The following is a 12,706-nucleotide window of genomic DNA, read 5'->3' on the forward strand; positions in this document are numbered from 1 at the left end:
GGGGATCATAGACAGCCCACACCTGGCCTTAGTTGTAATAAAAAGAAAAATTAAATCAGAATGAAAACTTTGTGAGGCGTAAAAGTATTACTTTCTTTTTAATGTATTATTTAGCCCACTAGAAACAAATAATTAAATACAGTAAAGTGTGTATACTTAGTATGATTTGATTCCAAATTATATTTAATTGTTAGTTGTGTATCACTAATTTCAAAGGAACTTTCTGAAGAAAGAAAGTGATATATTTTAACTAGTTCTCAGAGAAAAAGAATTCATTGTTTTTTAGGAGACAAATTATTTCAAAAAGAGATTAACTGCAATAAGAAGAGCCTTTTTATTTGGATGTGTTCCAATTGCTCAAAGATCATATCTCCAGACATTTTAAGCTTCCCTTTTAGCATTTTTGTCAAAGGCCTGGAGATGTTCCAGAAATTCCATTAATGCAAAATCTTTGCACTCAAATAGGGTAAGCATAAAAATAGAATGCTCATATTAACAACATAAAGCTATTTTATTACTCATCCGATTTTTAAACTGAAAATTATTTTTATGTTATCCAAGACTATGATATTTAAAATAGTTTAATTTCTAGTAATACATTCTATTTAAAGAAAACCTACTGCTCTGTCTCTCCTCACTGCTTTCTCATTTAGTAATAGCTTGGAATAATTCTTTCCCCCTCTAACTCTTTCCCCCCTTTTCTATACACACACAAATACAAAACACTACATTTTCAAAACAGAACAAAGCCTTGGAAGTCTTCTAGTCTAACCCCCTGCTCAGGCAGGAAATTCTATACCATTTCATATTTTGCTTCAGTATTTTTTATTGTTTAACATAATCACTGTTCTTTTTCATTATATTTCTATTGACATATAATGCATGCTTCAGGAGGTCACTGCTTATAATAACATATATATTATTATGAAGTACATATTCAGTATTTTTTTCTTTTTCTCGTTAATTCTTCTTGTAGTCTAATGGTCAAGTCAAAAAGTGTAATTACGTAACCCAACACACAAATACAAGTCTAGAATTTTCACTTTTGCACTACAGGTATTTCATAAATTCTTATACGTGTATGTCGGTGTGTGTGTGTGTGTGTGTGTGTGTGTGTAAACATATGGTTGTTGCTGTTTTTCTCAGCATTTATATCACTTAGTTGCAAAGTCTGCTTGTTTTGCATTGCACTCACCATAACTAGTCCTCATCCAATTTAACACAATTTAACACTAAGATGAGAAATAAGCCTTTTAAAGATATTATAATTCTATAAAGTCAATATGGAAGCTGCACACATGCCATTTGTCCTCTTCTAAATATCAGTATACAGTAGTAGTGTTACCTATAGGAAAGAGGCCTTCACCTGATAAATTGAACATGCTAAAACTCCAATATAATCTGGGATTTTATTAGTACAGGAATCCTGTTTTCATGAAGCCCTCCCAGTGTAAAATTCTACACAGGAAGTTTTATTATATACAGATCTTCTATATAATACACCACTCTAGATCCTGGATGGCCTCATTTAATAATTTCATGCACTATATCTGTTCATGTGACAGACCAGAAGCTCATTGTGTAAATACAATGAACTAAGAGACTCCCTCTATCAACTGTAGAGTGGGCGTGCATAAGTACAATAACATGCTTATTGTCCCTGTCATTGTATTTTTCTTTTATTCTTATTCTCATTTTTATTTGACAAATTCTAATAATATAAATATAAATAAGTAAGTAAGTAAGTAAGTAAGTAAGTAAGTAAGTAAGTAAGTAAGTAACTAACTAACTAACTAAATAAATAAATAAATAAATAAATAAATAAATAAATAAATACTGCTAGAACTGACAGACATACTGAAAGCTTCAGAAGTATAAACAGATTCCCAGCAAAGAAAGACTTTTGGGGGGACTCATTTCCCAATAGTCTTCACTTTCTGAGACTGCTTCAGTTTGAAGGGGAATTACTACTTCCTGCCTTAATTAGTTATCTTTTTGTAATAATTACTATTAGCAGGGTCGTGCGGTCAGGGGAGGCAGGGGAGGCAGGGGAGGCAGAGCCTCACCACTCTCATCATGAAAAGAAAAAAAGGGAAAGGGAAAAGGCACACGTGGTCCGATTCCCGGCCTTCCTGAAGGGGACCACGGAGCATGCTCTGCCGGCTCGCACTCTGCAGTCCCCTTCATGTTGACTCAGGAAAGTGGGGAATGGGACCATGTGTGCAGGAGGCTGAGGCAGCCTCAGCCTCCTGTACACACGCGGCTCGCGCTCCGCGGTCCCCTTCATGTTGACTCAGGAAGGCGGGGAATGGGACCACGTGTGCAGGAGGGTGAGGCTGCCTCAGCCTCCTGCAAACGTGGTCCCATTCCCCGCCTCCCTGATGACGTCACCAGCCTCACCAGCCATAAACCTCACTGCACGTCACTGACTATTAGCCAAAAAAGTGATGGGTATACAACAGCCATAAATTATCAGGTACCATGGTTGAAGAAAGTGTTCCAATGGTTTGGATTTATTTAATAGCTCCATAGCGAAATCCAATTTTTAAAAAAATATAGTAGATACTATATCTCTCCTAAACTATTCATACAGGTCAATTTACATTGTTCATATATTTGAGTATTAGCAGCTTAACATTTTCTAATATTGACCTACTTCCTAGCACCACAGTATATCTCTGCAATCACAGGAAAATTAATGTTTTCTATATCTTTTCTTTATCTACCTCATTACACTGTCACATAATCAATAAGCATTTTGCAAGTATTTATGCTCAAAGATGAATATGGCATGTCCTATTGAGAATTAAAGCTGTCTAATATATTTTTATCTCTCACACATATAATATACCTCCCAGTTTAGACTTAACATTTGCATGGGATATTTTTATTTTTTGTTTTCCCTTCATCCTTTATGGTGATCCCACACCTCTGATTAACATATACATCATTTTATTCCCTTTAACGGTTAGCAGAATTTTCACACTGCAGAAATGGAGCAAGAACTAGGATGCCACAAGAATTAAGGCATGACCAGAAATGAGTTGCTCCCGGTTTGGCCGAACTGGTAGTAGCAGCGGCGGGAGGCATCACCCAGAAGCTTGACCTGCGAACGAACTGGTAGTAAAAAATTTGGAAATCCATCACTGGGCATGACATAAGACATGTACAAGAAGTATTATAATATCTAGTTTACACTATAATTCACTACACCTTAATACAGATACCTTATAACAGACAGTTTAATATCCTTTGCTTTCAACTAGCATCTGCATGTCTTAAAATCTTATCTATGCATCTTCTAATCTTGAATAAACACTGTCATAAGGTACATAAATTCATCTACTTGCTTTAACTCTTCACATTTATACATAACATATACGGTGAGTCACTCCATTTTCCTGTCAGATACAATTGATTATCTGAAGCATTACCTCTGGGCCATTGTCTCATATAATCTATATTAAATTTGCTGCAATTTGTTTGGGCATCCTCTGCATACAAAAGTACTCTACACAGACATTGACATTCCCAACTAACATATCTGTAATGTCACCACAAGTATTTCATTATGCATTTCTCCATAAATGCCTAAATCTTATATAGGTATTATCACACACACTTCCTGTTCAATGCTGAGTCTGTTCTGAGAGTTGCATTTAATCTGGGGCAAGTTTACTTCGATGATTTATTGCTTTTATTCATTTTTATCATTAGTTTTCTCTAACACAATGTTCCTACTCACATTACTGTGTTTCTGAATAACCTTCTAAAGTGTGGAAGTCTGGTCTGCAAATCTCTTGCCCAATAGATGTCATAGCTTCCCAAAGTTATGAGACAATTAACAGAATATCCTATACATATTTTAGGTTAATTCTATGATACATTTGAATAGGTTTGCTTTATAATTTGGAATTTCTCTTTCATCCTTCCCCATTTCAGATACAATTGAACAACAAAGTAGAGATAGCTTGTAACAGAATCTGCGGGGCATACATTTCATATGTCTTACTTTTTTTTTAAGAACTCACCATGCGGATCTGCAATTTTAAAATACTCTTACTGGCACTTGGTAAAAATATAGAGAAAATATTTGCATAGTAGCAGCATGAAATAAAGTGAAAAGCCCACACTCTAATGCAGACTCAGATAGATTTCAGGTCTGTTCATTTGAATAGGACTTAATTTTTTCCCCATTTATGTAGACTGGCAGATTAATGGCGCCAGATCAGCTAACAAGTCTATGAAAGACCTGGAAGTAAAATCAAAGTTTACATCCAAGTACAAATGCAATTCACTGGATCACACCGAATCCACAAGCGTCAACATTCAAATATAGAAGCTCCATGGGAACTTAAGGGAGACTTTCCAATTTTTCTTTTCCAAATTTCTTTTTCTTTAATTTATGCATGTCTAAATTTCCACGTTATTTTCTCATTCTAGGATAACTTACCACCATTCTGTTGGCCATCTCATCACAGCATCTGGTTTCACACCTCCCTGCAAAGTGAATGAGAAAATGAGCCTGATTTTGATGTGAATTCAAAAAAGTTCCAGATTGGGAGTGTTTTTTTTTTTTTAAAAAAAACTTTTACCTCCCACCTCCCAAATAGATGCAGTGCATCTAACCTTAGGTTTCAGAATATTTGCTAACAATAAAAGCCCTGAACCAGGTTTATCTCCCTGTAATATTTGGTTAACGAAACTTTGTATAAAAATTAGCTTACATTCCCATAGAGCATCTTGAATAATTGAATGTTGACACGATAATGGTTTAAAGTATTGGTGAGTTGAATGTTGATGAATGTTTATCTTCACTAGGTAAAACAGTAGACCCTTCTAGTGCCTGACATGGACACAGTTAATGAGAGTAAATTATGAGTTACATAAAAGCATAAAAACCCTATTAAAATAGTAACAAGGTAAGGATATAGAGATATAACTGCAGTATTTCTGCATTTCTGTAAATGCAGTTTAAAGTACAGTTATTAGAAGGAGAAATCTGCACCTGATTTAAAATTATGGAAATTTTAAACTGCTTATACATTATTTTTCCTATTAATAAACATTACCATTCTTAAAGCTTTTCCATAAAACAGAACAGATTATAATTTCGGCAAATACCATCAACGGCCTCCTTGCTAGTCTTGCATTTTAAAGAAATTATATTTGTCCAATATATAATTTTACTATTGTAAAATAGTAATGGTAAAATATTGTAAAATAAAATACATGGGACAAAAGAAAAGTTAGGGTTTCAATTTTTGATTTTTTAAAACTATTTATTTAATAATGTAGTTATATTATTTAGTTATCGTGACATGTATCCTTTATCACACCAGCAATACAAGACCATTTATTTTTAACTGATTGCCACTACAAGCAGACAGACTGTACCCGTAGAATGTAAGAAGCACTAGATTTGGATCTAACTTTAAAAACCACACCATTTGGCTAACTTCTTAATACTTTGTCATATGCCACATTCATGCAAATAATGCTCTTAAATATAAATGCTCATTGTGCCAGGATTAATTTTACCTATCAGGATTTTTGTGTAGTTTCTAAATTTAATAATAATGCAAATGAAATAGCTTTTCGTTAAAGAAAATAAATGTATAGCTTTGATTTGTTTGGCTCAAAATGTTTTTATTTCAGAAAAAAACTGGTTTGTTAAACACTACAATCTTTTAGGTCTTCAGTACTGTATATACACTTTACCAATAAAATAGTTACATTTTATTGTAAATGGTGAATATCCAATTTTGCTTCATTATACATCAATTACAACTTGAAAATTTATTATTTGACAGAACTGAAACAAATAAATACTATAGTCCATAGAACAAATATTTCAGTAAAGTTGAACATTTCATCACCTTATGCATAAACTCGGCAAAAAAATCTGAAATCTATATAATGGATTAAAAACTATATTTGGATTTTGTAGTAAACAGTTACATTTTATTCACACATTTTGTAGGACTTATATATTACTAACTTGCTGTATCACTGGGACAGAAAAATGTTCAGGATCTCTCATCATACTAATAGATTTTTTATTTTCCAATATGCAGAGAGCTAAATTTCAATTATTTGTTTAAGCTTATTAATACAAAATTGTATTATAAACGACTCCTCTCAGAGTGTGCCATATTAAAATATATGGTTTATAAAGTATATTTCCATTTGACTTGATTGTGCTCTGTTTTAAAATCATGATGATTCAAAATTAAGTAACACAGAGAGACAGATTTCACTCTACCACCATGAAAATATATACCGGTACCTGTCGTATATGCCTGATGCCCAATTAGGGAATTTGTGATATTGCAGAAAAAAATTGAGCACATTTGTACGTTTGTTCTTTTGTACATTTGTACATTTGTACGTTTGATGCCCAATTAGGGAATTTGTGATATTGCAGAAAAAAATTGAGCACATTTGTACGTTTGTTTACTATCCGCATCATTTTGAAGATTTATAGATCTAACAACAGGGCTTTCTGTTTTAATATGGATTGGCATAATTTGATCAAAGTGAAACCAGTGGTGGGTTCCTACCAGTTCGGACCGTTCGGCTGAACCGGTAGTGGTTTGGCAGCCTGGGTCACTGGAACAAGCAGTGACCCAGGCCTGCCCACGCCCAAACCGGTTTTCCCGATGGCACCTATGGCGCCACCATCTTGTTTTTTGCTTCTGTGGTTGCACAGAGCAATTTTTATTGCAGTGTGCATGTGCGTGCAGCACGCGCCCCCAAGCAAACCGGTAGTAGTCCCTGCCAGAACCCACCACTGAGTGAAACCATGTACACAAATACAAATACTTAAAATCATGTTCAACTTTTCCACAGAACTAAATGAAAATAAAAAACGCTTGACTTTATAAGGCACAATCTAGCAATGGTTTTGCATACCACATCAACACCCCATATGTATGATGCAAACAATATAGCTTTATCACTATAATAAGACAAAACAAAGTTCATGCCCTTACCCTTTTTTTCCAAGTCATTTAATAATTTGGACTTCTTGTGAAGAATATCACTCACTAATTTGATTTCAATATTTTGGGACAATAGTTCCTCCAATTTTTCAAAAATTTGTTGCCCCTATAAGGAAAATATTCATTTATTTACTTATGTAAAACATTGTTATGGTCACCCATTTTAAATCAAACTTTGGGCAGTTCACAACCCAAAAATGAAAAAAATGTATAAACATGAAATTAAAACAAAAAAGGCTACTGCTACAACTAAAGCTTCTCATGCATCCCATAACAAGTTCATTCCATGCCAACCTCAGCAGTTGGTGGAAAACCTAGGTCTTAAGTGCTTTTCAGAAGTCTAAGGAATTTGGGTACTTCTAGACCTCGGGGGAAGAAGAGTCTCCATAGGACAGAGGCTGCCATAGAAAAGGCACACTTCCTAAGTCCCATAAGATGGCAGCATTTAAAGGAAGGGATGAGCAAGGATTACATTATATATAAAATCAATGTGTTTATGGAATCTGGGAAGCTTAAAAGGAACCTAAGAGAACAATTAACTGCAGAGGAATTTATTTTTGAATGGTTTTCATATACACAAAAAGAGATTGAATATAGATAAAAAGGTAATTGGGAATTTAAAAAGATAAAATACACTCTGAAACTGAATTGTATACAAATGATGAATGCGGGATGTACAAACTTTTGCTGAGATTTGAAATGGAGGAAGAGCAAGTAAAACAGTGCATGATATTATACTTCTGTGTCGGAAGCACCAAAGGGCTTCTGTAGTGAAAGGATCAACCAATGACATTACCATTGCGTGGGAGATGCTCAGATGAGGCTCCATTCATGTTCCTATTAGGTTGCTCACTGGTCTTACCCATCTATCTACTCACAGTTATCAACTAAAACTGTGAGTCGGCAGGAGCTAGAGTGAATGATGAGAGCTCACCCTGCCACATGGCAGCAACCGGGTCTCCAACACAAGTCTGTTGTTCATCAGATCAGCATCCCAACCATGTGAGCCACTGTGTTCCCCAATGCATAATAAAATGGGGTAAGAATTTTGGTTATAATATATATAGATGAATCAATTGGGAGAAAAAGTAGTTAAAAGGACTGAAATTCACGGGGGATTTTTACTAAATAATATACCATTAGTATGTGACACCAGAGAAATAAGTTAAGATGTATAAAGATACTTCTAATCACCGTTGGCAATGTGAAAAATATGAAGGATAATTTTAACATGTGTGATAGATTTGTGAAAAACAAAAGCTATTGGATACAAATAAATATAACGATGCAATGAATTCTAAAGACTCACTTTCAAAGGAAATAAGAATAATTTATACTTGGATATATGGATAATCAATTAGAAAAGATTTATGGAAGATTAGTTTTGTATATGGTAATTGCAATAAGACCACTATATGCAGAAAACTGGTAAATATTTAAATGCCCACAATAGAAGAATGGATTGTAAAGATGATGGAACATGTGTAAATGGCAAAATTGACCTACAGTAATTAGGGATATGACAATTATATCTTTATTAAAAGGACTGGAAACCTTTTATGGATTTTTTCTGAAAATGAAATAAAATGAATTGGTTGTATATGGATTTGCTGATTTAAAAGGGTTGATTATGGGAAGAAGAGAATTATTATGTAATTTTAATGATGAAGGAAAAAAGGATAAATTTGTTTCAACAGCTGTAAGAAAGTTTATATATTCTTCTATCTATATTTCCTTTCACACTTTTCTTAATTTTTCACCTCACCTCATTTTTCCTGTTCTTTAACCGTATACTATTTCATGATTCTCTTTGATCTATGAAACAATGTTTAATAAACATTATTTTTTTAAAAAACAGTGCCATTGTGTCTGTGTGTATGTACAGAGTATATAATATACTGTGTTATATTATATGATAGTTTTCTACAAGACTTTAAAACTATTGCCTGGAAAAAAGGACTTGAAGCTTACAAAGTCATATAGATAGTATCAAGCAGAATGATCTCTTGCATTCCCTTTAAATAAGAACACCATACAAGATGTCTAATTTTAAGCCAAAAAGTTAAAATAATTGGAAGCCTTTACACCAGTGGTTCCCAAACTTTTTCAGTCCACCGCCCCCTTGGTGCTACAAACTGATCCTCAGTGCCCCCCACCATCCAGTGGTGAATTCAATTTTTTTTTACTACCGGTTCTGTGGGCGTGGCTTGGTGGGCATGGCTGGAGGGGTCATGTAACTGGGCGGTTTGCATGACGGAAGGAAGACAGTAACAGTAAAATTCCAAACTGTAACAATTAATTGCACATTTATTCAAAATCCAATTTAAAAACCTTTTTAGTTAATGTTAATTCAACAAAATTGTTGAATATAATCCAGTGATACCAGGTTTGCAAAGTCTGATAGTCATTTATCAAGAACCTTAGTAACTAGTAACTTAGTAAACTCCGTAAAATTTAGTAACAACTTCACTGTTCTTAGTAGATGATAATTCCTGTGTAGATATTGAAAGAAGTAATCTCAGTAAGGTATTATCACAAAGCACAAAACTGCAACATATATCATTAAGATATCACAAACTTACACAAAAAGATGTTCTTGTAAGAAACCCAAAATGAATAATAAACACTTTTGTCTTTTATCTAAAGTTTTTCATCTTTAGATCAATGACCTTAATTATTCTTTCTCTCCCTCACAAACATACACATATACCAGTGGTGGGTTTCAAAATATTTTAGAACCTATTCTGTAGGTGTGGCCTATTTTGTGGGCATGGCTTGGCAGTCATGTGACCAGGTGGGAGTGGCCAACTTGTAAAATGTTCTGAAACTCATTTAACAATGCTCTTGCTTAGCAACCAAAATTTTGGGCTCAATTGTGATCATGTTCTCTTTCTTTTTCTTTCTTCTTTCTTTCTTTCTTTCTTTCTTTCTTTCTTTCTTTCTTTCTTTCTTTCTTTCTTTCTTTCTTTCTTTCTTTCTTCCTTCCTTCCTTCTTTCTTATATCTCTCTTTTCCTCTTCTTTCTTTCTTTCCTTTCTTTTTCTTCCTTCCGTCCATTCTTTCTTTCTTGTGTCTCTTTCTTTCTTTTCTTCATTTCCCTTTCTTCCTCCCTTCCTTTGTTCCTTCTTTCTTTCTTGTCTCTGTCTCCCCCACTTACTTTCTCTTTTCTTCTTTCTGTTTCTTTCTTTCTCTCTCTTTCTCTTTTTGTCCCTCTCTTTTCTCTCTCCCTCTCTCCCTCTTCCTTCCTTTTATACTCTCTCTCTCTCTCTCTCTCTCACACACACACACACACACACACACACACACACACCTTCCAGTTGGCGAAAATTTCTGTTTTTCGGCCGCAACTCGAGGCTCCTGAGGAGACTGCTGGACACCAGGGGTGGCAGTGGCACCCGCTGCTGCTCTTCTGCTGCTCCCAGTAATGCAGGCTTCTTGGAGAGCATTAAGTTGCAGGCACACTGATTCCAGCAGCTGCATTTTCCCTTGAAATTTGCTGTCCCAGCAACCCAAAGGGGACATTCTCCCAGCGGCATCTCAGGTGCTCCCACCCTTAGCAGCGAAGTAGTGAGGACAGCTGGGAGCAGTTTGGCACCTCCCTACTCCCCTCAGATCATCGAGGGGCCTTGTGTGCCTGCTCGCTCACATGGCCTGCGTGCTTCCAGCATAAATGGGAAGCACGGGGATCTTAATGTAGTAGGACAGGGGAGGCTGGAGCGGGAGGTTAAATAAACAAATTTGGCTTCGCTTCCATGTGCGGCAAGAGAGAAAGGAGCCTGAGACGCCGCTGGAAGAATGTCCCCTTTGGGTTGTCCCTTAGCGTCCCCCTGCCTCCCCCTTGCCTCTTAGCACCGCCCTGCTGCCCTCCTTGCCTCTTAGGGCCCCCCTAAGTCATCCCACCACCTCCAAAGGGCAGTACCGCCCACTTTGGGAACCACTGCTTTACACTATCACAAAAATCAATGAGCAATTTTGAAAAGCAATTAGATGCTAAATTTTGACAGCATCTTTGGCATGGAGATTGCAAACTATATTACTTCTAAAATTCATCTTACGTATTCTGACTTTTTAAAAGAATTGCAAGGTAGGATACTACTGCAAGCTTCTGATTACATTAAGTTGCTAATCAGCATTTTAGAAAATGCATTGACAGAAACTTAAATCTGGTGGTCGTGCCTCTACTGAATCCAAAAAAAGCTTTGATACAATCCAAATTACATTTTTCCTAATTTATGAACACAATTGAGCCTCAAATTTCCATTGCTAAGCAAGACTGTTGTTAAATGAGTTGTTGATATAAATAGTAATGAATTTATGAAGAAGATCAACTGCTATTAAATTAATATATTTCTATATTTATACACAGATACAAAGAGGGATCACTTAGTATGGGGATGGACAGATACTGATATATATATATATATATATATTATTTATATAATATATAATTTATATATATAATTTAAATTGCAATGTCTGTAAATAGATTTTTATAGATATCCATCTTTCACCATGGGATATAATTTTAAATGGAATCCAAATGATCTGTCTCCAAAACCATTATGTGAACAGCTATAATGTTGATCTTGCCAATATTTCAGCAGGGGCTTCGTTGTTCTTTTACCAAAAATTCAGCTTTTGCAATAGCAAAGGTTGCAAAAATAACAAAGGTTGCAAAAACTGAATTTTTTCAAGGCCTGTTTAGCCAATTTTGTGATAGTTCAGTCTCTGTTTATATGAAGAAGTGATAAATTGGAATTATATCAATTTTAAAATTGCAGGTAAATCCTTCTTAAGAGTGTAAGAGCAAAATGTAGTATTAATGTTTGGGATTACCTTAATTATTCCTTATAAATGTATTGATATGCTAAATATGCTAAATGCCAGAGTTGGAATAACAAACATTCAATTAAAGCAGCTTTTGACTTCATAGTTCAAATCTGAATTATTAGCAATTCCTAAACCTCTAAATCACTTGTTATATTGCGAAGTGTTTTGAAAGAGTCTAAACCTTCCAAATTCCTGAGTCTGCTTGGATTGAGGTATAGTATTTTGAAACAAACAATCCTACTGAATTTCTGATAGGCAGCTGAACAATATTAGATAGACATTTGTAATTTATAGGAATTTTGAATCATGGAGCAGAAATACCCTAGTTCAGTGATGGCGAACCTTTTTTGGCTCGCGTGCCACAAGTGGGGGGAGCGCAGGGGGGTCGAGTGCGGGTGTGCCGCACCCACAATGCAATGTGCGACCCCCCCAGTGTGCATGCATGCACAACGCACGACCCCCCCATTTTTACTTTTTTTTTGCCCTTCCCCAGGCTCCAGGGGCTTTATAGGAGCCTGGGGAGGGCGAAAAGAGCCTCCCCCGAACCCCCGGAGGCCCTCCGGAGGCTTCAGGAACTGTCCGGAGGCTTCCCTGAAGCCTTCGGAGCGCTTAAAACCACCCTCCGAGCAAACCGGAAGTGACTTCCGGGTTGCTCGGAGGGTCGTTTTAAGCGCTCCGAAGGCATCAGGGAAGCCTCGGACGGTCCCTGAAGCCTTCGGAGCGCTTAAAACCACCCTCCGAGCAAACCGGAAGTGACTTCCGGGTTGCTCGGAGGGTCGTTTTAAGCGCTCCGAAGGCATCAGGGAAGCCTCGGACGGTCCCTGAAGCCTTCGGAGCGCTTAAAACCACCCTCCGAGCAAACCGGAAGTGACT

At 36.0% G+C, this 12,706-nt stretch overlaps 1 protein-coding gene across 6 annotated transcripts in view; it reads right to left on the bottom strand.

The window, feature by feature from the left end:
• PLD5 (phospholipase D family member 5) overlaps nt 1–12,706 on the bottom strand; it is a 121,354-nt gene that overhangs the window by 14,339 nt on the left and 94,309 nt on the right. For 5 of the 6 annotated variants that reach the window (XM_081945608.1, XM_081945607.1, XM_081945605.1 and 2 more), the window contains one exon: nt 6,996–7,110. The exons of the other annotated variant lie outside the window; for it this stretch is intronic. In XM_081945608.1, the coding sequence (XP_081801734.1) occupies nt 6,996–7,110 (115 nt within the window). The remainder of the gene's footprint in view (nt 1–6,995; nt 7,111–12,706) is intronic. 6 annotated transcript variants of the gene reach the window in all.

This window comes from Natrix helvetica, assembly GCF_964273705.1.
Source record: "Natrix helvetica genome assembly, chromosome: 2".
NCBI lineage: Eukaryota > Metazoa > Chordata > Lepidosauria > Squamata > Natricidae > Natrix > Natrix helvetica.